This window comes from Brugia malayi, assembly GCF_000002995.4.
Source record: "Brugia malayi strain FR3 genome assembly, contig: Bm_017, whole genome shotgun sequence".
In the NCBI taxonomy this organism is placed as follows: Eukaryota; Metazoa; Nematoda; class Chromadorea; order Rhabditida; family Onchocercidae; genus Brugia; species Brugia malayi.
Genome location: NW_025062294.1, coordinates 17264 through 43170, shown reverse-complemented (window position 1 = coordinate 43170; position 25907 = coordinate 17264). Strand labels below are relative to the sequence as shown.

General features: G+C 28.1%; 7 protein-coding genes across 11 annotated transcripts; 4 read left to right on the top strand and 3 right to left on the bottom strand.

Annotated features, from left to right (window-relative positions):
• Bm17137 (Uncharacterized protein) lies at positions 1-613 on the bottom strand (the record flags this gene model as incomplete). The annotated part of the gene is made up of 3 exons (XM_043082876.1): positions 1-117; positions 202-327; positions 521-613. The coding sequence occupies 3 exons, from the start codon at positions 611-613 to the stop codon at positions 1-3; spliced, it is 336 nt and encodes a 111-aa protein (XP_042938810.1).
• Positions 614-2155: 1542 nt separating this feature from the next.
• On the top strand, positions 2156-4141 carry Bma-gpcp-2.2 (putative 90.8 kDa protein T05H10.7 in chromosome II, putative; the record flags this gene model as incomplete). Its single annotated transcript, XM_043082875.1, has 6 exons — positions 2156-2291; positions 2453-2550; positions 2837-2917; positions 3164-3313; positions 3518-3634; positions 3992-4141. The coding sequence occupies 6 exons, from the start codon at positions 2156-2158 to the stop codon at positions 4139-4141; spliced, it is 732 nt and encodes a 243-aa protein (XP_042938809.1).
• Positions 4142-6291: 2150 nt separating this feature from the next.
• Positions 6292-6660, bottom strand: Bma-cdk-7.1 (Uncharacterized protein; the record flags this gene model as incomplete). Its single annotated transcript, XM_043082874.1, has 2 exons — positions 6292-6330; positions 6517-6660. The coding sequence occupies 2 exons, from the start codon at positions 6658-6660 to the stop codon at positions 6292-6294; spliced, it is 183 nt and encodes a 60-aa protein (XP_042938808.1).
• Positions 6661-10687: 4027 nt separating this feature from the next.
• Bm9415 (Uncharacterized protein) lies at positions 10688-11369 on the bottom strand (the record flags this gene model as incomplete). Its single annotated transcript, XM_043082873.1, has 3 exons — positions 10688-10762; positions 10978-11037; positions 11298-11369. 3 exons carry the CDS (start codon positions 11367-11369, stop codon positions 10688-10690), a joined length of 207 nt encoding a protein of 68 aa, XP_042938807.1.
• Positions 11370-14701: 3332 nt separating this feature from the next.
• Bma-suco-1.2 (Uncharacterized protein) lies at positions 14702-17887 on the top strand (the record flags this gene model as incomplete). Its single annotated transcript, XM_043082872.1, has 12 exons — positions 14702-14704; positions 14792-14944; positions 15027-15230; positions 15410-15511; positions 15761-15813; positions 16062-16172; positions 16584-16691; positions 16884-17025; positions 17159-17381; positions 17497-17552; positions 17645-17722; positions 17801-17887. 12 exons carry the CDS (start codon positions 14702-14704, stop codon positions 17885-17887), a joined length of 1320 nt encoding a protein of 439 aa, XP_042938806.1.
• An 89-nt stretch (positions 17888-17976) lies between these two features.
• Bm8290 (Uncharacterized protein) lies at positions 17977-18683 on the top strand (the record flags this gene model as incomplete). The annotated part of the gene is made up of 3 exons (XM_043082871.1): positions 17977-17979; positions 18228-18393; positions 18670-18683. 3 exons carry the CDS (start codon positions 17977-17979, stop codon positions 18681-18683), a joined length of 183 nt encoding a protein of 60 aa, XP_042938805.1.
• Positions 18684-19895: 1212 nt separating this feature from the next.
• On the top strand, positions 19896-22324 carry Bm128 (Uncharacterized protein; the record flags this gene model as incomplete). Of its 5 annotated transcripts, none has more annotated exons than XM_043082867.1 (6): positions 19896-19934; positions 21120-21179; positions 21405-21466; positions 21594-21633; positions 21985-22038; positions 22160-22324. In XM_043082867.1, 6 exons carry the CDS (start codon positions 19896-19898, stop codon positions 22322-22324), a joined length of 420 nt encoding a protein of 139 aa, XP_042938801.1. The 5 variants fall into 5 exon arrangements, with proteins under 5 accessions (XP_042938801.1, XP_042938804.1, XP_042938802.1 ...); XM_043082868.1 differs by lacking the exon at positions 19896-19934 and adding an exon at positions 20901-20927; XM_043082870.1 differs by lacking the exon at positions 21985-22038 and having other exon boundaries at positions 21594-21631; positions 22160-22176.
• Between the last annotated feature and the right edge of the window lie 3583 nt (positions 22325-25907).

Below are 25907 nucleotides of genomic sequence, written 5' to 3'. Positions count from 1 at the left end.
CTACGCTAAGGACAAGTCTAATCTTTTGATAAAAACTTTATCATTAATAACGATGATGTCATTAATACCAAGACAGGTATTAGCTAACAATAGCTGTAATTGGATTACTGGAGTACCCTTTAATATTCCTGAAAAATGGAATTGTGAAGAAATTATTCACAAAAATGCTACATATCACAAAGTGGATGTGTACACACGCACCCATGTAAGAATACCAGCTATAAAATGTAGTAACATTACACGGACTGTATGCACGAAAGCCTTTCTCAGAATATCGCTATCGGTAGTGTCAGACCATACGTCTACTACCGCAACTTCTTCACAATTCTGCAGATATTTAAATATTCGAAAACAAATGAACGGAATTGGACTGATTCAATCTTCTCCTAATCAATGGATAACGAATAAGGAAATACAATACTCCTATGGATGGTTAGGAGTTAACTGTCAATCAACTTCAAACTTCATATTAACTCAAGGAGAAATTCTCATCTACGATGGAAGAGGGTTAGTCTCTAACCTTGAAGATATAAAAGACTGTTTGACACAAAAGGGTGAATGCATAACGAATACTAGCATTATCATATGGAATAGCAATGATACGACCAATCATTGTTTATATCGAAAGATCGGAAGATTCAAGGCTACAAAGTATAACAACCACTTCATCATCGATGAGATACAAGCATCGCTTATAATTGATAAAAATCCCCCTATATTAAACACAAAAATTGTAGATTCACCTCTCCAATTTTAATGCAGGACGATATAGTTATTGAACTAGACGTTGAAGATGACTCGAACTCTACTACAAAATTCAAACGAAGAGTAACAAACAAACTATTGATGATGGAAAAGTCTCCGGATAGAAAGTACGATCCTGAAAACGTAAAACTTCAATACCTTTCTGATTCACTAAGACAAGAATTCCTTCAACAACTCAAAGAAACACAGCAGAGAAGTTGCCAAAACAGAAATAACTTATTACTTTTGATCAAATGGCTATCAATCAACAATCCTACTCTTGCCACGAAACTAATACTTCAAAGAAACGATGTGATAGCTAAAAGAATTAACGGAAATTTGATGGTGGCTCCTTGCAAATCAGAACAATCAACAATTGAAAATATCGAATTCAAAGGAGATTTAATAAGTAAGTTTGAAATTGAGAGAATTAATGCAGAATTGGAAATCCTAACTCAAACTCAAAAAACAATTAATTCAATACCACATCAAATGAAAGATGAACTCTTTTGGCAAGAAATCTCTGAAGAAGGAGAAGAAATTATCAAACAAATGGGAAAGGAATTCAATGAAATTGTTCTACCGATAGAAGAAGAATTTGAAAACGTGATAACACATTGGAAATTGATTTTTATCTGTATAGTTATCGTGACAATATTAACTATTTTAGTTATTATTAAGTGTAAATTTAAATTAGTTCAATCCCTCATTTGTAATACTTCAAAACGAAATTCAAATCAAGCTACCATTATTACTCTCCCTACAGAATCACCACACACTCAATTCATAACTAAAGAAGAAATCCCACCTATTAAACTCCGTACATTTAGCTATATACCTCAAAATCACTCTCTCAAAATTACATCTTAAAACAATTTCTCTCCCCCTTCGGGAGTGTCGCGAATTATAATTTCGCGAAAACTTCTAACCAATTTCATAGTATCATAAATCATCTCTCTTTTTAAATTGTAAACAATCCTACAGTATTCACACATGTATTTTTAATCTCTTCGTAGTAAACACTTTAAATTCTTTACACATGTGATTTTATCTTAGACACACCCAATCTTCACTCATATAAATTCAATCCTAATAAACAAAACCATTAATTATTATCATTGTCGACTACGCTCGTTTAACCAAGATCAACTCCTCCAATCTTCTTCTTTATGATAAAATATCTTCTCTTCTTTTACTGCTCTGTTTACTAATAATACGTTTGCGAAAAATAAAGACTTATTAATCCTTCTACTGTATTGCAAACAATTCGAATATCAACCAACAGACAACCTTTCACGACAAAAGGGGTTTTTGTTAATCATTTCGTTAAGCATGTTATTTTTAACGCTTTCGATTAGAATGTAAATGTTTGAGGGTTTCCGGATAGAATTATTTACCTATGACGAACAAAATGGATGTAGACGGTCTGTTTTTTTATCGCAACTGTTTTGCGATTGCATATGCACTGCCTTCATCATTCCATGGTACATTTGGCGTTGCTGGCGAACCACTTTTGGTAAATAATCGCCCAATTGGACAAATTAATGGTAATGTTACATTTTGTCAGTAAATGTTATATTTTCCGGTTGTTTTTTTGATCAAAATCATCTTTTTTTCCCAGAAATGAAACGTTTTTTCTTATATTGAATTAAAAATAATTTTCTTTTTCATTTAAGTAAGATTATAATATTTGGTTATTTCTTTGCAGTAGAATATTTCTTCATTCGACCATTTTTAACATCATGTTGGGTACAGAAAATGAATATTTCCTATGCCAAACACTGGAAAAAGCAGCAACATCTTGAAGTTGGTCATAGGGGTATGGGTAATTCGTATACAAAGTATGTAGTTTCATTACTTAATTTATGGTTTATTTCTTTACAAAAATTATACGATATCACCAAAATTTTATTGCTTTAATAAATTTCAGAAATGTTACCATAAAGCTTTCAGAAAATAACTCCTGCAAAAAAAAAAAAAAAGAAAAAAAAACATTCAATTCTTACAAAGAAGTAAGGGAGTAGGTAAATAATTACTCTTTTTTTTATTTTTGCACATTCACCTAATTTTTCCAGAATGAATTCACTGTGAGAATATAATACATTCGCTCAATACTGCTGTAAAGCATGGCGCCGATTATGTTGAATTCGATGTTCAACTTTCAAAAGATAAAGTACGTTTTGCGTATTTAGAAAGAGTATCATGATATTGAACAAACTTTTATAATTATTTAACTGGCATTTTTTGCAACGAGGAATAGAGTACTGTCTGATAAATTTATAGAAAAATTATTTTCTTAAATTGACATTTAAAAGAAGGATATTGCGGATTTTTTATACATTAATATTTATAATTTGTAAGAGTTTAAAATTAAACTACTGATTTGCAGTAGATGGTGGTAGATTTAAAAATTTTATAGATTGCCGTTATATTTCATGATTTCCATGTTTTGGTCACTGTGGCAAAACGCCGGATTCCTTGTCTGGAAATCCAACCTCTTAAAGCTTCCAATGATTATCATGAAATCGCTGTGAAAGATCTAAAATTGAAGCAGCTTCAGTTACTTCGTGTATGTCTATTGTTTACTTAATTTGTCGGAATCCTTTTCATAGGATCCATCGAGCATTTTCATGCCAAATCGATCTTTCCCTTTGATAATCTGTCTCCTTATTATTTCTCAAAAGAGTGAAATCCAATCATTTTCTTCTTCAATCACGTATATTGGAACAAAATATTGGGTTTGGATATTTTTAAAAGAAGAAAAACTTTGTAGCTAGAACATTATAAAGCGCAGACTCAAACGAAGCAGAATTACACAAAGGTAAGTGCCGAAGCAGATGAAAAAGATGAACGTCTGGCGTTTCCGACATTAGTAGATGCATTACGTCAAGTAGATTCATCTGTGGGCTTCACATCGAAATAAAATATCCAATGATGCAAAAGGTTTCTTATTTTATGATACTTCTCTGTATATCTCAATTTTGCAGTATTGAATATTACTGAAGCAGCAGGAAGACTAACAAGAATTAATAAATATCCGAAAGGCTAAAAATTAGTAGATGTTGGATAACTTCATCTAATTTACATTTCAATATTTGTATTTGCTATGAGTAGGGAGGAGTTTTTACTGAAGTGGGAGTTACGAGACTTTCTTTTTGTATTAGCATTTGTGAAATGTTGTTTTTGCTTATAAAAGCATAAAGTTTAATAATAAAAGTAATAAACTTTCAATGATTTTTTTTTTCAGAATGGATTGCATGAATGTGAAAATTATTTCAAACGCAATGATTACATTGGCATCATTCTTAATGACGTGTTGGAAAGTGCTGGCGACCGTCAAATCATGTTCTCTTCATTTGATCCTGATTGCTGCGCTCTGTGTGTTTTTGCATTTTGATATTCTTTTATGATTATGTAAGATTATATAAGTGACACATAGTTATTCTCTTCGTTAGAATGATATTATGTAAAAAAAAAAAAATTTTTCAATAATTGAAATTTTTGCTTTTGAAAGATAATTATGTGTTTATATTCTTTCATTCCTCTGTTTTTTACACTGTGCTTATAAATATCGTATTTTATTATGGTTCGTGCATGGAATATTGTGCGCTTTTTTATGTGTAGGAACATTTTTATGTGTAAGAACAAGCGCACAATATTTTTTTATGTGTGTTGCGGTCATACTGTGGAGGGGGACATTATTTACAGAATTGCAAAATTAGAATGGCAGGTATTCCCTCATGACTAGCATGATACTTTTCTCATCTATATAGTAATTGAAAGATCGTCTTGACATGGTCAAGATATTTGAAATGTTGTATTTTATATTTTGTTCTTAAAAGATTAAGACCACTTTTGAGAGAGTTCATGCCCTTATAAATATGATTCTAATACCTTCCCGATTAGATATATCTAAAATTCTGTAAATATTATCTGTCAATCTTCTTGTGCTAAGGATTCAAGAAAATGCATTTTGAAGCAACATGTTAACATTACTAGGGACAATAAAATTAAGATTTGGTAATGAAATCTAAAGTTTGTGAGTACAAAGCTATTCAGACTATGAATTGTTAAAGAATTCTTGGGGATTAGTTTTAATGAAATTAAAATTCCATCATAGTAGAATGTCGTAAGTTGCACAGTTCTTAATTCAATCCAAAGTTAAATTTTCGTCAAGATTTTAGTAATTCGTATGAAGATGGTTGGCAACACGAGAGTAGGTAGGATGATTGGAGTATCGTGAAGCGTACAAATAATCATCTCTAACAAACTGAGATTCAATTCTTTTTCTTTACGTGACTGCGCGTTGTGACAACCAGTACCTGCAACAATTGCTTATCTGAAAACTTTATTTATTTCGGTTTTGACCTCCTCAAGTCAACAACAATGCCCTTACTGAACCATTAGAATATTCGAAAGGAATAATGAGTTATTAGGATTTTTTGAAGCATTTTTGAGGTTCAATTCTTTTTCTTTTTTTTTTTTTGAAATTTTCAATTAATTTAAGTGGGAAAAAAAAAGAAACTTTACTTGGATAACGTGCTAAGGGTCATACATTCTTCTTTGTTCATATTTAACGCATCTTTTATGAGCATATATCTGAATTTAATTAAATTGAAGAAAGTAAGAAAAAGTGACGTCGTGTTATAGATAAATTACTGTAAAGTTAAACCAAGAACTAGAAGTGAACTAGTGCTGAGAATAAGTTATTCTAATTATTGCACTTAAAACTCTCATCAGAAATTTTCTTTCACTAATTGAATTGAAATGTTCTACCAAAATGCTAACTAAATTCTTCAGGACTTTTGCGACTGATTTGAATTCAAAAAAAAAAAAAAAAAAAAAAATTGCTTTGCTAAAATCTTCAGTCCTCTAGAGTATTATTACTTTTCACTGCATGAAAAAAAAAATCCAAAATCCTTGGTATAATTTGATATAATTGATAAGTACCACTTCAATAACTTATTAATCTTGATGCTATAATTAGTTGAACTATTGCTTCAGATATTAATATCTCGCTCAATTTTTATATAATTTAACTTACCGTACATAATTTCGTACAGGAGTAATTGAACGCTCAATTTGTGTAGTATATTTAGGTATTGTTGAAAATCCCACATTATAAACATTTGATCGCCCTTCCAACCATTGTTTCGTTTAGATTACGCATACTGTAATCCCTAGTTGCTATCTGTAATTAGTAACGAAAGTAAATCATTTTTATAGTAAATAGTAATAAATAAATAATTTCACAGTAAATAATTAAATAACTAATATATAATGGTTTTCATTTCTTTCTCTTTTGTCATTTGAAAAAAAAAGAAGAAAACTAATTGATTCTCTTTTTTTCTTTTTTTATTTTATTTATTCTCTAGTATAGGAAGTAAGAATAAAGTTTTACAGTTCAATCATAAGCGTAACTTACCAATTCAGTCTGTGTAAGACCAGTATCAGTACCTGCATATGAATAACTTATCTAAGGATATTTATCAGTATAATGAGGTGTACTACGCTGTAAACCCACACTATGAAGCGGTGGTGTCCGTGTTAACACTGAGCTATACAATGAGCGCTCAAATAATGAAGCTGAAAAACAACAACAAATCATTTATAATATTAGCAAGTTAAATGGATATTCTCTTGGATAAGTAAGTTTAATATTTAGTTATTTTCACTTTGTAATTTCCAAAGAAAAACAAACATTTTAAACAATATTTTTTGCAAATTAAAAAAATCAAATATATTAACGAAATGTTAGATTTTGATACGTACAATTTCGTGAATTTCGTGATAATGATTTAGACATGTATCCGCCACTGTAACTGTATTGTGGCATGATAAGTGCGCTACTTCCAAAAAATGATACGCCTGATTCATGAGAGAATGAATATGATCGTCGTACTGATCTAGCTCCATGTGCTTCAGATCTTAATCTGGCCAACGCTGAAATATAATGATATGTTGGACTAGGTAACAAATTAATCACGTTTGTAACTGCTCAGAATATTCTCGAACCAGTCTTCCTGAATAGATCCTTTAAAATGGTATTTAAATTTTTATTCTTGAAATGTTCACATTTTTCTTTCTACCATTGATGCAAATAATCAATTAATTGTTTATACAACCTTTTTTCCTTTTTTTTTTTTTGCAAGTGCAAGGTATTAAATTTCAAAATTAAAAATTTCCAATTCATTATGTAATCAATCTCTTTTTAATATCCTGTTCGATCTATATTTTCCCACTAAATGAAAGTGATATTTTGAGCCCTTTTTGGACTAGATATTGTTGTTTTTATCAGCTAACAAGTCTATAAGTAAAGATTTCTTTATACAAATTCTACTCAGTTACCGAACAATGTCACTTTAAACAAAAAGTCAGAAGATGGAAAAGATTTTAGTGTAATAAATGATAATTTCAATTAAAAAGGATATCACTCACAAAATTTATTCCAAAAAATACATAGAATTTTTCAGTGAAATACAGTGAAAATACAAAGCGATCACATTAAACGAAATTTAAATGAGCAAATAATGATAAACTAATGGGACAGGAATAAAGAGATATATCATAAAACTTATATAACTATTTCGAACGTTATACACGTACAGCAGTGAATCAAATTCTGTGTAACCACAAAAAAAAGTCTTTGCAACAAAGACGGAAAAGTAAAATTTTTGGACTATAAAATTAATGGAACAGTTGTAAAACTCGTACAATCAACAAATGAAAACTATGAAGAGTTTCAATAGGTATTCGAAATTTTTATGAAAAAAAAAAAAAAAAAAATTTTTATAATTTTTTTATGAAATTTACTAAAAAGCTCAGAAATGATATAAGAGTAAATATCTAATGTTGTAAAGCTATACAGAGAAAGAGAACATAAAATATTGTTGGTAAGAAATAAATGTACTATTATGATATATCTGAAAGTCAATTTTCTTCACAACAACTTTTAAGCTATAACAATAGGAAAATAAACTTTTTAAACTGCATAAATATTGAAGTAAGAAGACATAACATCACAAAGATAATACTCATCCAGCAGCTTTCAGAGAAATAAATCAGCACTTGAAACAGTAGTAATAGAAACAGTAGTTAGAGACGATTGTGAATAAAAGTAGAATGGAGGAGAGAGAGAGAAATCTACGCTGCTTACTTCCAAAAAGTAAACAGTTACAACGAACATTACACACAAAGTTGACGTAGCCACAGGCGTACACTGCTAATTTTATTAAAATTTTGTTTTAATTTTTCTCCATTAAGGCCACAATTGGAATAATTAGTTTAAAACAGTTTGAAAAAAAGTTATGATCTTTGTCTAGAAATGAAATTCCACAAATTCCAGCATTCAAATTTGAGCGATTATATAAGACACTATTAGCCACAATAAATTTTAAAACCAATTTTGAATAAATAATAAAAAAATAGCTTTCAAGTTTTTTAAATACATTAATTAAATTCAAACCGTCTACGAAATTTGGTAGGAGTACCATCATCATCATTTGCATATTCTCGGCGTCTAAAAACTGCTGATCGACTCATGTTTGGCAATGGTAAGTCACAATCATCGCACGCATATGGCATCTAGAATATTGATTTGTGAGCAAATCTAACTTCTCATTAGCTAACCGATACCGAATAAGTAAACGAAACACTAACGAAATGATTTTAAAATAACCAATTAAATCGTTTAAAATGTTACATCGATGTTACATGATTTACTGATTACTTTAAAAATATATTTATTGATCATGTCTTCATTTAGCAGCTACAACTATTAATATAATTATGAAAGCAGATTTACGAAATATTCTATGAGTTAGCTGATTTACAGCTGAAGTAAAAAATGCAACCTAATATCAAAAGTATAAAAGTTGTCGTACCAACTGGAAATAATGAGAACAAAGTGCTTGAGTTGAATTCCACCTTTTGTTTGGATCAAATCTGGAAAATTTCATGATCTAATTTTCTTGTTAATAGATCTCCTAAAAAAAGGCAGAGAAACAAATATTTAGTAGGCTCAAATAAAATAAGAAAAAGAAAAATATAGGAAAAGTTTCTGAAAATGGTAAAAAAAAAAAATCCTATCTTAAGCACTGATAAATTAATTCGATGAGATCATCACCGGCAGCAGTGAATACACTTTTAAGTAGAATGCTTAGCATTGGTTTTATAGTTATAAAATCGGGAAATTCCTCCATTCCCTAAAAATGGAAAAGTATAACAAATAGAAAAAAAGACAATACTTCAATTTCAATCTTTTTCATACCACTCACCGACCAATCTTCCTAAAATACTACAAATCTTCACAAATTGATCGATGTCTGACTCTCCAGGAAATATTGGTACCTGAAAAAAGCAAACGAGTATTTAATTAGATTTGTCAAAAAAAATTGAAACCAAAAAAAAAATCAAAAAATTATATAACCTAAAAAAAAGAAATATTTATATGTTTTCAAATAATTATTCCTTAACTACAAAATGAGAGCGCTTTTGCTAAATGAAAGAAGAATTTTATAATTGATAAAAAAAATAAAAGTATGACTCGTAGCAGAAGTTCAGCAATAATACATCCAACGGACCACATATCAATACCTACACCATATGAACGTGCTGCATAAAGCAATTCGGGTGCACGATACCATCTGGTCACTACCTGAAAAATTTTTTGAATAGAACAAAATCATCATACCGCGTGTTTGAACTAATTTGCTTACAACTAATTAAATACATTTAATAGATTTGGAAGTTTCTTGGCACATAGTAACTGAACTTTAAAAGTTGGTAACATAAGCAAACATTTATACAACCATTAGTGGCAGATTTTGAATAATAAGTAAAATAAATTTCGAATAATAAGTGAAATCGTTACTTGATATGTATAATGGCGATGTGAACCGAAAAATCACGCTAGACCAAAATCGGCTACTTTTATTCGCCCTTGTAAGTTAATCAGTAAATTATTTGGTTTAAATCCTGAAATTACATCGTCTAACTTGTATTAATAAGAAATTGAAATCAAAAATATTCAAGATTCAAGGAATCTATGACGAAAAAAAAATCTATAGAAAGCTTATGGTGAGGATTCATTGAATATGTATACCCGATGCAAAACCCAGTGCAAATGGAGATATTCCAATCCTAGCAACATTTGAAGCACCATATTTTTGATATGTTCAGGCATCAGAATTATTGCTTTACATTTCACCAAATGTTCCAGATCTGTCTCCATGAAATCAAACACAAGCTGAATGTTTGTTTTATGCCCGATTACATCTAAGAGCTGTAATATGGCTGATTAAGAACATTTTATTTCCTACATGATAAGGGGGTTAAAATTTCCAGAGTTAAATTTTTTTTTTTTTTTTTTTCAAAACAGTTTTTATTAGAAGATTGAGATATTGCTGGCAAGTTAAATATGAATTACATGCATCTTTTTTTTTTCTTTTGGTCTCAATACTTCAAATTAATATCAATTCCAGCGACTGATTCTAAATGAAAAACTGTCCAGCTTTTTAGTAAATAAAATAATATCAGAAAAATGTTAATTAACTTATAATCATTAAACGGATCGAGCTTAAGCAAATTTTCTAACGCACATAGGAAATGCTAAGAACCATAAATATTTTACTAAATATGTAGAGGCTGAAATCAAATAAGCAAAATAGTTTTGAGGAATAAATCTATTTTGTAATATTACAGTGTGTACCTACACATTTTGCATTCATAATAATCCAAAATCTATTCTGATACTTTGTATTAATGATAAATTATAATCACCTTTTTCATATGTTAAAAAAAAAAAAAAAAAAAAATCAGGTGCGAGTCTCATTCTGATTCGCATTTACTCTTAAACTGTATAAAACTGTATGAGGATAAAGTGGTCAGTGATTCAGAAGCAAACGTAAAATGTTACCCCAATAATTTTTTCGTGATGCAATTTTTATAGTAATTTAATTTCTCTTAAGGCAGTTCGGCTTATACCATCCATTGCTTCGTGTCTCGAGCCAAACTTTATCTAAGATCGCATAGATGATCAACACCAATGATTTTTTGCTCTGACTTTTAATAGAAGTACAAAAAATAAAAATACTAACTCGCAAAAAATAAAAGTACTAACAAAAAAAAAAAAAACAGTATCTCCTAAGATCAATGTCTGCAATTTTTAATGCATTTAGATTCACAGTTTAATTCGAAAAATTCAGGAGAAAAACCTTTTTTATTGCAACAAACCTTTTTTATTGCAACAAATTCATTTGTTTCCGTATCCTTGGCTTTATAAACATTGGCGAACTGAAGCAATTAAACTAATGTTGTATTGTAAATAGCATATTTTCTACCGAAAAAAAAAATTAGTACAATTTTAACAAACTGTGACATATATCGAAACTCAAATGCAAACTTTTGCATACTGTTTGTTGAAAAACAGTTCACAAAGTAATCCCAAGAGATGAAACGTTTTCATCCATTCATTTCAACAAACATTTCTACCAATACTTCAATAAAATCAACAACAGCCATAAAAATTACTAAATTACTGCTAATTAATTTACCTGTCCTTCGCCAAGATGTTTGATTTTCTCATATCGATTCTTTGCTGTATCTTTGGAAATCACGCGGTTCATCCACCTCTTCTTTTGCCTTTCTCTGTTGACCACAGCAAAATAATCGAAATTTAGTACTTTTCCACTATAACAAAGAAATTTTCAAACAATGCCAAAAATGCATCAGCATATATCAACAAACCTCCACCGAATTTCTGCGTCCTCCTCAAAGCATAAATACTCGTTTCATCCTAAAGAAAACATGCTCTACTTATGTCATAATGCCATAATCCATGCAGTTAGCCAGGCAGATTTTTCTCCACAATTTTATTTTCCACATATTTTTCTGCCCATTTCTACTTAATATCCTCCTTGCGACAGCTTTTGTTATAGATGGACAATCAGATATGTGAGCTTTAGTAAAAAACATGAAATAAACTAACATGAAACTAATAGTATTCTTTTATTAGCAGAAAACAACAAGTCACTTGAAACATTTACAAACGCCTAAGAAAAAATTCACTTAAAAATGAGCATGACAGAAAAATAATCATAGCATGAAATCGAACACAAATTTAATGTGTGAATAGCTAAATTTAAAGTCTACCGGAAAACTGATAGAAATAGACTGTAAAGCTATCAATCAGTTTGTTTATCAGCTCTGATTATAGATTTGTGATTCGAACTAAAAGGCAAGAAATTCTGATAATCATTCAACAAAAATCTTGGAAAAATATAAAAATTTAGATCAGAGAAATGAAAAACTCTGCAGTGGGTCTTCTATTTTCTTTTGATATTTCATTTGATGTGGCGTTGGACGCATTTGCTTTTTGCGCTTTCGTCTTCCTTCCTTTTTCACTGGTTTACTTCGATAATTTAATCCTCGTAACGACGGTGGAACTAAAAAAGATATTCTTTAAATATTTTTTCTTTAAATATAAAAAAGATATTCTTTAAATATTTTTTAAGCTACGCAAATTTGGTCGTAAAGTTTGGATATCGAATTAAAGCAAATTAATTTAAAACTTAAACTACGGTTTCACAATTAACAAGAAAATGGTAAAAACCCATATAATCCGGAACATCGCCAATAGCAGGACTATGAAGATTCACAGAAAATAATTTCTTATCGTGTTCCAAAGCCGCCCTTTCACGAGGGTTCTTAGCAAAATAAGCTTCCAGTCGTTTCGAGCGCAATATTTCTGCCCGTATTTCCGCTAATCTAGCTTCTCTGATTGCAGTCTTGGTACAAGCTGCGAGTACTTCCTGTAAGGATTTTTTTTTCTTACTCACTACAACAAACATGCTTGAATTTCTAAACTTTAATATATGTAGCGATCTTTTACATTCTATATTTCAGTTGCTACAGAAATATGAATGGTAATGTATAAAATTTCTCACTTTTAGAAATCTTCATAAAATAAGCAAACAAAACTTCAGCTTTAGGTAACGTACTCGAGTTCTTAAAACGAATGATTCCAGTTCTTTAATGCGAACTTCATATGGAGTGATTGCATGATGCCCTAACTGCGCATTAATTTCTTCTTGAACTTCATCCAAAACCGGCTTTTCTTGAGGTGAAGCAAATGATAAAGCGTTGCCTTTGTTCCATCCTCTAGCAGTTCTCAAATATCACAAATTAACATACTAAACAATGAATAACATCATAATAAGCAAAAGTTCTTAAAATCAGGACTTCCAGTTGGGAATAGCATTTTTATTTTCTGATTAATACCTGCCAACACGATGTATGTAAGAGTTAAGCGATGTAGGAAAATCGAAATTGATGACATTTGCAACGTGATGAAAATCAATGCCTCGCGAAATTCCTGATTCTTTGTCGATATGCTTCCGTTTCTTTTTCTGCATTTTTTTCTTTTTAGATATCTGAAAATAAAATTATGACTAAAGTGATCGCATACCAAATAAAACTGTCTATTTTGAATAGTTATTATTAATTATTATTAATTATTATTAATTATTATTAATTATTATTAATTATTATTAATTACTATTAATTACTATTAATTATTATTAATTATTATTAATTATTATTAATTATTATTAATTATTATTAATTATTATTAATTATTATTAATTATTATTAATTATTATTAATTATTATTAATTATTATTAATTATTATTAATTATTATTAATTATTATTAATTACTATTAATTACTATTAATTATTATTAATTATTATTAATTATTATTAATTATTATTAATTATTATTAATTATTATTATTAATTATTATTAATTATTATTAATTATTATTAATTATTATTAATTATTATTAATTATTATTAATTATTATTTATTATTATTAATTATTATTAATTATTATTAATTACTGTTAATTACTATTAATTATTATTAATTATTATTAATTACTGTTAATTACTATTAATTATTATTAATTATTATTAATTATTATTAATTATTATTAATTATTATTAATTATTATTAATTATTATTAATTATTATTAATTATTATTAATTATTATTAATTATTATTAATTATTATTAATTATTATTAATAATTATTAATTAATATTAATTATTATTAATTATTATTAATTATTATTAATTACTATTAATTATTATTAATTATTATTAATTATTATTAATTATTATTAATTACTATTAATTATTATTAATTATTATTAATTATTATTAATTATTATTAATTATTATTAATTACTATTAATTATTATTAATTATTATTAATTATTATTAATTATTATTATATTTATTATTAATTATTATTAATTATTATTAATTATTATTAATTACTATTAATTATTATTAATTATTATTAATTACTATTAATTATTATTAATTATTATTAATTATTATTAATTATTATTAATTATTATTATTACTATTAATTATTATTAATTATTATTAATTATTATTAATTACTATTAATTATTATTAATTATTATTAATTATTATTAATTATTATTAATTATTATTAATTACTATTAATTATTATTAATTATTATTAATTATTATTATTATTACTAATTATTATTATTGTAGTGGTTTATTTATGATTTAGGATTATTATCATCAAATTAATGGGTTTTTAACAGAATTAAACTTTATTTCCTAAATTATCTTAATAACTCACACAGCTGTTAAAATTGAACGTGAAACAGGACAATCAATAGAAAATGGGGCGAAGAGTATTGTGAAATACGAATCTACATTCTTTTTGGAGTAAATTTCTTTTTTTTTTTTAATTTCTGTAGAGTAATAATTAAATTGGCTGGACGATCATCAATAGTTGAATTGACTAATTTAAAAAAAAATAAAAAGAACTCAACCTCATTAAAAAACGGAATGGTTTAATACAATCATTAATGGTTCTAAGTTTCCAGTCTTCTCAATTGTTGTATAAAATTGAATGGTTTGATAAACTTTTCAAGCAAATATATAAAGTCACCGAATAACAGTCTTAATGTATCAGTTACTTCGTGTTCAGTGAAAATTTAAGAATACGGAAGCAGGAATTGATGCGATTTCATCTTCACAAGAAGCTGATTTAACTATTCCTTTTTCTAGTGAGCAACCTCCAATCGTTACATTTGATGAATGGACTAAGGAAAAGTTAAAAAAAGAAGAGATTAGGAAAGCTGAACAACAACAGGTTCAGTTTAAGATGTGAAAATGAAGTTTTCAAATTCCTTCAGAACAAATGAGTATTTATTTGGTACATAGAAACTTTTTAGAATAGCCAGCATAAAGCGGCTGTATATTCGGATACTGGTGAGACTTTGAAAATGGATTCCAGTTCAGTTTCTATATCAAAAACTGAAGGTACAGCAGGACTTACGCCGCCAAATATGATTTCTCAGGAGGCTACAGCAAGGAACTATGCTTCGAAAGAATGTGGTGCCAAAGTTTTGTTCAGCAATGATGAGGCTGAAAATAAGGTAATCATATTATAACCAATGCATGTTTTATAACCAGTGCATATTGAAGCTTTATTTCAAGATAAACTTGCTAGCCACTATATGTAACCAATGAAGGCAACGTTAGTTTAGGAGCCCAGTTCTCATGGAAACGTTAGCCTAATTCGCTGTCAAATAATATGATTTTTGATGCATTGCAGAATGCCGTATTGAATGAGAAAGAAGCGGTTGACTATATGCGTAATCCTTGTGAACGTGCAGAGCATAAATGGCTTATTATTGAACTTTCTGAAACGATACAGGTGTGAATTCCAATTAAATGGTTTAAATTTATTGATATATGTTAGATTTCAACGAAATTTCCCATTCATCGTTCTTTGAAATTCATATGTGTTTTGTTTGCTCCTGATTGTTTGTTTCTTAATATTTAGAGAATAATTTTCAGCCAACTGTTTTGTAAATAGCAAATTTCGAATTATTCTCATCAGGGCCGCAAAATATAAGAATTTTGGGCAGTAAACGTTATCCTTCAAATGAATGGATGGCTTTAGGTTGTCGTTGAGAACAATCGTGAAATACAACGGTTTCCAATTATTGCGCATTCGTATGTCAAATTTTTGCGGGTTTCAAACATATGATTTAATCCAATTTTGAATTATAAATTATACTCTCAGTGCTTTTCTATGTGTCCTCATGTTACATCAATTTTTTCTTTCAAGAAATTTACAATTTTAAAATATTTCATCTCGTATCGGTACTTTAAATAGAATTCACAGCAGTTGAATGAAAGAAAAAAAGAACTTTATTGTAAAGAGGAATATGTGGGCATTTTCATGCATTGTATTTTTTCAGTTGGAATTATTGTCATACCGAACATTACTCTACGCTTAGTTTAATGCGACTTCTCGGGATTTCAATGGTTGATGAAGCGGAGGCTGAAGCTGCCGCAATTTCAGACACATCGTTTTCTGTTCCTTTTTTAGACGTTTGATCCACAAGTTCAAAGCATCAAATAATTTTTGTGTTTTTGAAGGACAGTTGTAACCTAGTTTTCATTTCGTTGAGAAAAAGAATGAGGATCTCTTTAAAAAATTTCCTGAACATGGTATCTAATTAATATTTTCTGTAAAAATATGTTTCCAGGAAGTATTAGCAGAAAACAATGTAACGGCAGGGAAGATGAATATTTGTATGCCAACTAATATCGCAAAAGAGAATGTTTCATTAGTGGCTGAAACATTCTTTCAAAAAAACTTCGAATGATTTACTTGACATATGCCATTTAACATTTGTCCTACTCATATTGCAGTTAATAGTAGAGTAATAAAATTTTATTAAAGAAGAATGAAAGTGTTAACGATTTGCGCTTGTTAGTGCTGTGGTGAATGCAGTTGGCAGTATAGGAATTGATAATATGAAAAGCGTTCTCGAATCGACTTTTCTGTCGAAACGTACTGGAGTTTCTTTACATAATATTACCAGGTCTTGTTATTTCCATTTATATTACAAAAGTTATTTGTCGTTATTTGTGCAGTCTTGGTATATCTCACCTATCAAATATAAGGCAGTACAATTTGCTAAAATATGAAATTCTGTTAAGTAGGTATTGATGAATTTCAGTATCTTGTGTACCATAATATTGAGTTTTTGTGTTATTGCTCTTGTGTTTTGTAGAAGCAATATAACCATGGCAGAATTATGTACGAAATGTTCTCCCGACACTATCAGTAATTACGTTTTATTTTGTCGAACATTCTTTGGATTTCAATATAGTTTTATTGGCACTGGCAATATTAATGAAGCAAAAAATAAGCAGGTTATTAAAAGGATGTTTTATCATTTATAATACGAATTCTGGCTCTTAGTCTGACCATTTTTTACGTCTTGTGAATATCGACGTAAATTATACTGGGCACTTTTTATATTTTCTTTATTAATCCTTTTTACAGGTTCGTATTTCATCTTTAAAAAACCAGAAGGAAAGAAATCGAACGCGACTTCTAGAATTTTTCCTTTCTTCCGTTTTACCAACCGATATTTGTGAGCTGAGATTGGAAAATTTTAAAAATGTCACTTCATATAACGTAACAGAATCGGATAGTATCTCAACAATATCACCTACCATAAATTCACCGATGGCTTCAAATTCGTTAAGTGGAAAGTTGAACAGAGGTGAGAAAAAATTTGAACACTCCGTAGATTGATCAACTGTTTTATTAGTCTTTATATAGCATAGCTGATGGTAGATCTCTACTCTTTTTATAATTATGCATATGTTGTTTTACAGGATTTATGATTCCTGGAGGAGTTACGATATTTCTGAAACTGAATATAAGCGAATCAGTAGTTTGGAATTGAATATGTCTCTCAGCAGTGAATATCTGTCGGAACTGAGTTGACGTTATGTTTTACAAACTAATGAAAGACGGCGACAGGTTGAATTAATTATTAAACAAGCGGAAGAAGCAGCTATTAATGCCATCAGATCTTCCATTAATGCTCTAAAAATTCAGGTTCTTGATTTCGAAAAGTTCCAAGACAAATAAACTTGATATGTGAAGAAAGTGTAATGATAGGGACATTCTTTGCAGATGGATGCTCTTGCAGCCAGCTTGAGAGAACTCAGTGAAACAGTGAAAGCTTTACCGCAGGAAATTACTCCAGCACATCATATATGATAATGAAGCATGTCGCAAGTAGAACTAATGATGCAGATGTATCATTGGCATCTTCTCAAGCACATTTCCATGGTTATCTTGGCATATGGATGGTATATTTTGTTTGATTTTTAAGATCCATCTAATTTTATTGCGTGTTATGGCATTTTGAAATATATGAAGTATCTTTACTGATCGACCTTCATTATCAGTAGTTGCCAGTATTGTAAATTCAAATATTAATATGGTTTCTGTAGGCAGTTTGTACAAAAGGTCACATTTACTCCTTGCATAGATTCTTGCTATGGTTTGTTGTATGGTTGATTTTACAATTAATACTGAGGAGCTAATTATATTTCAGAGTGGTGAGCTGGTTTGTATCATTGTTTTTATAAACATCGTAATGCTACTCATTCTACTGTTATTACACTATGCTTTTACCATTATTAATCGCAGTGCTGCTGGACAGGTAATGGATGAGCAGCTTCAGAAATTTATTCAAGATAATTCCGATGTTCAATCGACCGGTACGTCCAGTTTGAATAGCGAATAACTTGTATTTTCCAATAGATTTTCGTAAATTATTGATCATGGATTAATTAATGAGAGGAAAGAATAAATCTATTTCATTGAATGCATTTTCTGAGCAGCAGCTGGTAGAGGGAAGTCACATCTGTAACTTGTGACGTGGATAACGTTGTTCAGGTTAAAGTTTTGCGCGACCTTTCATTGCTACTACTACTTAATGAGGCATGTTTGCTAACGGAAAACGAAACAAAAAAAAAATCTTTCTAATATGCCAGGGTTAATGGAATAGGTTGATCGACCACAGTCTCAACTTTCAACACATAGTGAACAGAATCTGTGGCAAACAAGGAAGCGGAAAAATAAAAAACGCAAGAGAAATCGCAAAAGTGAAAATTTAGATGAACTATTGTGTGGTTTCAGAATTCTAGCAAATTTAAGAGTTGAATAGTTTGAGTTATTGTGGAATTTTTTCTATTGAGATTTTGAAAATTTCTTTTTAAAAATGAGCAAATAGGTCTGAAGAAATGGAAACTTTTCAAGATACTATGTGACAAGTCAGTCAGAAATGAGAATTGTTGTAGCCTTTCTCATTATTTAGTTCTTCTTTCTTCCAGAATTGCTGAAAGAGATTACTGAATTTCTGAAAAAAATTGTTGAAAGAGAATTCCTTCAGCTTACGGCTCTATAAATGTTAAAATTTTAGTGCATATTCTTTATCTTTTCATCTTGATTTAAACAAAATCGTTTTATAGTTCATGACAAATTGTTGCCCATTCTTGCCGATTTTTAAGATTTGGGAAAAAGTGAAGGATTTTTTTTTATGTTTGAATTTGTTTCCAGTTAGGTAGTAGTAGTCAGTTAGGTAGTGTATTTTTTAATTCGAATAATTTTAATTTATTTTCACCACTTCATATTGATTATGAATTAGTGCAGAACTGTTTGCTTGAATTTATTGTCCTGTTTTGCAATTAATATATAAATTGCTTTGCTTATTAAATACAAGATTTTGAGTTTCTGTCTTATTTTCTTGCATTCCTTTCCTTCTTAAGTTCTTGTTGTTCCTACTTTCCTTTTTGAGAGTAGTTGACTTACCCTTGCATATTTCTTTAAATTATTCAATAAGGAGAATTTATTTCTTATCTATCTATATAGTATCACGGAAAACTAGTTAAAGATTATTCAAGTAAAAATGCTATTAAATTGCATACAAATTTATTCTGGAACATCAAGTATTACTGAAACTTGATTACTGAATACTTGATAACATAACTTGCAACAACGTATTTATTTGTTTCATATTTCATGTTTCATACGAAATTTTTTATACATACTTGTCCTCATATCTTCTTTTGGACGGGTCATTGCTTATTTGTTCACTTGTATGCATCTATTCCTGTGTGCATATTTGTATAGTTGAAAATGATTAATTTATGATTAATCATTAATGTTGCTGCAATATCGATGTACATTGATGCACTAACAGTTTGATAGAAAATAAACAATGCGGACGAAGAATTGCATTATCAAAGTTCCACTTCAAGTAAGTTCATTCATGCTTAATGCTTAATGTTTGTGTCCAATTAATTTCATTCGATGATGAAATGATGCATTTATAGGTTTTTGCAACAAATTTGTTGTAGATGTATACAGTTAGTAATCTAATATATATGATAAGGCTGTGACATGTCGTAAAAGTTAGTAAATCTAATATATATAGCTCGTGTTTTTTGTCAACATTTGTATCAACAACGTCAACGTTTTTAAATCTAAGATATACAATTAGTTTTTTTTTTTGTTTGAGATATTGGCTATTCACAAAATTGAGAATTTTGTCGTATAGTATTTTAGCAATTATTTAGGGTGCAAATTTTGTAGACTTATTTATAGTAATGGCAAATTATGGATTAGGCACTTTTGTAACATACGAAATTGATGATGAGTTAATGGAGGAGGCTCTTTTGGGGCATAAAAACTATGGACAAGAATGGATCTTTTGTTACTTCTAAATAATAGAAATAGAAGTTAAATTCTATTTCTATTATTTAAAAGAATCGAGTGAAATGAGCAATAATCGAATTAATGCATTCATTACTAATATTGTTTTCTAAGAAATAATTTTTGAAAATTCTGGAAGTTTATTTATCTCTTCAAGTACTATGATAGGAAATGAATTATGAGTTAAAAAAAAAAATTAGTTATCTATTAATAGATTGTTAATTTTTCTAAATGCATATGATTTCCTTTTTGGAATACTATATAGCAAAATTATATTGCAATATTAATTTCATTTCTTTTCATTCATAAAATTGTTTCATCTTATTAATGCTAACACCTTTTGAGTATAAAAAAAAAAAAAAACAATTGATACTACTATCTTTGCTTGATAGAATGTGTTTAATAACTGGATTGATAAAGAAGTGATAATTGATAATCATCATTTACTATCAAAAATTATCACTGTTGTGAGCGGTTGCTCGACTGGAAACTTGATTTGAAGTTTTAAAAAATGGTTGATCCATATAGAATGCGTTATGTATGTTTCAATTGAAAATTCAACTACTTATTTGATTGATGCCTTCTGATAAATTTCTTAAATTGAGTGAATAAAATGGTTGTGATAGGAGAGAGAATTAAAATTCTTTGTTATTGCAAATTCCAATCAAATTTTTTAAAATTTATCTCTAGCATTTACATTTATTTGAGTTAGTAAGAAAGTATTTTATAGAGAAGGCGACCAAAAATGGTTTGGGCACAGCAAAGTGATATTTATACAGGATTAGAAAAGGTATTTTTGTGATTTATTTTATTGAAAAGATAATTTTGTGATATGTTTTATTTGTTATAATTTGGTGGAAATAATTTCAATTTGCCTTCTTCTAATTTTATAACTTTGCTCCATTTGTCATTCTTTTTTTTTTTTTCTTTTTACCTTTATCTTTACTTATCTTTAAAAAATTTTGAAAACAAAAAAGAGTTAAAACTGAGCATTTACATATATGTAAACTTGCAGTCCGATCGTGAATCACCTTCATCGGATGCAATCAGTGAGAATATGAAAAGACGAAAAAAAAGGTTCGTAATTAGTATCAAACAGAAATAACTAATAATAGTGAGCAAAAATTTTTGATTTAATTTCCTTCCGGTTGTTAATGATTCATTTTTTTTTTTTTTTTTTTGATGATATTTGGATGTATTTCAGATCGGATGAATCCGATAATCCATATCGTCGACTTTATGGTGTTAGCTTTTTAATTTAATAAAGTTAAAATAATTTTCAATTTTGTTAAAATTTATTTTTTTTAAAATTTTTTCCATTTCTAGAAAATCTCTTGTAAATAATAATAATTCATTTTATATGATAATTTTTAACAATTTAGCAATTAAAGCTATTATTATTATTATTTTTTGCATCCTAAAACAATGATATTGTTATGACTAAAAAATAATCATTAGTCTTTCTTGATGAAATAATTTAAGAAAAAAAAGAATAATTAAAAAGTTGAAAATTTTGAAAATAAACTTAGATATTATTATTTGCTTTTCTTTTAATATTAATTGAAAATAATGCATTTTTTTTTTATCAAATGCAGTCTACACCATATCAATCATCAAGCGAATTTATTGCACCATCAATAGCTGGAGGGGTATTTTTTTTTTAAATTTTATTTTATAGAATTAAAATTAGCATTAATATATACATACATACTATCATATTGCTCTACTGTTCATTTTATAAAGCATAATTTCAATTTAAATTTAATTTAGCCATTACAAGTGCCTAGCATTATATTTGAAATCGAAGAAGAACCAACCAGGACTTGGTACTACTGTCGTTGGGCAATTTATTGGTTATTATGGTTTATAGCATCTATTTTGGCTTATTTTCTCATTTTTCGACGATATTACTGTTCAATTCTTATGGAATTTTAATTGTATATCTTTATTTTATCTTATAAATTCTTTTTCTATTTCTTCTTTTACACTGATTCATTTAGTAAATATTCATTCTTAAGAAAATTATATAGATAACTCAGAAAGATATACATTATAATAGTTAAATTTATTCAAATTATTTTATTTGCATTATTTAAAATATCTATTTATAAATTCTTACTGAAAATATTATTTCAGCAATTAATATTAAAAAAGTATTTAAAAAAAAATTTTGCTATATATTTGTTTGAAATTTCTCAAACAAGTTAATCAATCAATTAATCAATCCCATTTATTATGAAATAAATTGACTTTTTTTTTAAAGCGTTGAGCAAACTAATAATGTAAGTAATTATTTAGAATAAAAAAAAAATCAATTGAAGATAACTCAGAGAGATATACATTATAATTTAACTTACTTTTATTTTTATTCTATGAAAACTTAAGCCTACATTGTTGGCATACCAACAAATATTTTGAAATGTGGAAATGAGAAAAATATGTCAACACAAATAGAGAACAAATTAAAATAATGATCATTTCATTTATATCAGTAACCGATGACTGATTGTAACATTTGACAATTTACAATTACATATCTTCATTTTACATATGAAACTGTACTCCTTTCTTGCATTCTCGGAGCTGAATTATTCAATTTTATTTTTGAGTAAAAAATTAATGAAATTAAATCAATAAATAAGAATTAGAAGGATGGGAATTTTTCATAATCAAAAAAACTTTTTTTTTCTTTTGGAAACTCTAAAAATAAAAAAAAAAAAACGATATTCTTTGTGATTTCATTTTTAAAGATTTTCTTCATTTTTATCTTCTTAAATTATACATCTAATTTTAACTAGGAAATTCGAAAAAAAAAAAGAAAAAACATGCTGATTTTTCAATTGGAAATTAATGTCAAAAACCAGTTTAGTAATTATTATATTTCAAAGAAAACATCTTATTGAAAGAAGTGCTATTATGAAGAAATGGTTAATAGCATAACTGTCGCGAATTATAATTTCGCGAAAGCTTCTAACCAATTTCATAGTATCATAAATCATCTCTCCTTTTTAAATTGTAAACAACCCTACGGTATTCACACATGTAATTTTAATCTCCTTTTTGTAAACACCTCCAATTCTTCATACATGATTTATTACTCATGAGATTTTGAGTAAAATTTATTGTAAACACTTCTGTTAATCAATATCAATTCCTCCGATCTTCTTCTTTAATATAAATTTCTTCTCTCTTAATTTTATTGCTCTGTTAATACTACGTTTGCGAAAAATAAAGGCTTATTAATCCTCCTATTATTGCAAACAATTCGAATATCAACCAACAAACCCTTCACGACAATAACTTCGTTAAACAATGTAACTTTAAATAAAGAATTAAGCAAATTGTAACAACCAGTGCCTGGCAATTGTTTTTTTTTTTTTTTTTTTCCTTTCTTTCTTCTAATATTTCTTCAGTTTTTTTTTTTTTTTCTCCACATTTCATTTGTTTTTCTTTTTTTCTTCTAATATTTCTTCAGTTTTTTTTTTCTAAATTTTTACGTTGTTCCGAAATTTTTTAATATCTTTCATTACTTGCTTGCATATTAAAATTTTATAAATACAAAAAAAAAAACAAGTTTAGATAATAAATCCGCACTAGCTTTAAAATAAAGTTTTACTAGCTTTTCATTTTCTTTTTATAGCAAAATCTGAAATTTGATTTAATGAGGACTACATCATTGAGAGAAAAAAAAATTGAAATCAGCAGCAATTAATAATGCACTGAATTTTTTACTTTTTCTCAGAATGTCTTCCTACATCCATCCACCCATTTAGCCCATTCACCTCAATAATCACTCAAATTTCAAAAAGAAAAATAAATAAAAAAACATGCTTGCGAATCGTTTAAATACTTTGAAAGTTTAAAGTAACATTTCCTTCCATCACTATAAGATTTCAGCCGATTTATGCAAAAATGTTAACACACCACTCTAATTACTGCAATAATTGAAATTATTTCATCGTATTACAGATAATCTTTTATAAGCTACTTTTATAAATATTGCTTTTAATATTACTATTATAAATAGAATGCAATACATACAAAAGATGCGTAGAAAAGTTTATTCAATGTATAAGTTGAAAAACTTAATTAAAAGATTCATGTATACATGTGATTAAGATGTGTATGTATAAATCTGCAATCAAAAATATAACTGATCAAATATTGCATTACTGTATCACCTCAAGAATACATAAGTTCAGGGAATTATTTTTTGGACAATAAAAATTAACAAAAAAAAAAAAGAAATAGACAGCACCCAATCTGCTAATTCTTGTTATATTTTCATAATAATCGTAATGGAATTAATCAGCAGATCATAGGCAAGAGATTTATGAAAAGGAAATTAAATTGATATCAAATTTTATTTAATGAAATCCAAGAATAAGTTAGACTTTCATACTCCTAAAATTTGCGACATTACTTAAATGATTGGAAAGGATATCAATTCTATCATTCGGGTAAATATTGGCTTCGCTTTTATCTCTTTGTTAGAGAAGCACACAAGACGGAAGTGATTTGCTAATTTCTCAAATTTTTAAATGACGTCAAAAATTCCCAAAATTCGAATGAAAAAGACAGGGCAATGTGTATTTTATTTGTAACTAAATTTTTTAAAGATTTGGTTTCTGGTAAAGAAAATGAATAAAGATGATCGAACTGCGTTGACCAATATGACTAAGAAAAGCCAACGAAGAAAATATTGGTATGCATACACCTGCATAAGACTTCAATGCAATTTTCCGGAATTTAAAAAAACTCAAATTTGCTGTTCTTAAATGACTTAAAATTCCATATCTTTCAGTAAATTAGACAAACATATACTACTTTCCATGAAACATACTATCACTTGTTCAAAGTCTCAATATGACTAGTGAGAAAGAAATATAACACAAGTTTCCGGGTAACTTTTTCTGCCATTCAATTCATCAAATACTGATTTTTTTGATCCATCTTCGATCCAATATAAAAGCTCAATCTGATCTGTTTACTATAATTTACAGATGCTCAACATTGTAACTTTATTATAACTTATAGATGTTACCGGGTAGTTTTTAAAAACGAATTCTATAGCTGCAAATATAACTAAAGCAAGCATGGTGACCAAGTATTCAGAATAAATAAAGAATAATACAACCAATTAAACTTCTGACAAAAATGCGATGATAAACAAGAAAGTAAAAATTTCCCTTTATTTTTAAAGACTCAAAAACAATTGAGGAGGGCAACACATCACAGCAAGCAAGAGAGCATCATTTTAAAGAGAATCTTGGAAGACCACATATATAATTATATACTCGTACATTATTTGGTTAACAATGAGAGAGAGAGAGCGAACGAATAGCGAGAAAAAATGGTCTCCACAAATTTTACCATAATTCGCACTTTTTTCAAGATTTCAAAACATCTACTTTGGCTAATAATATTAAGAATACAGTTGGCTGATGGTGGCATGATTAAAATGATAAAGTATTGTACAGACTGAGAAGCTCGAGACCAAAAGGGATAAACAGATACT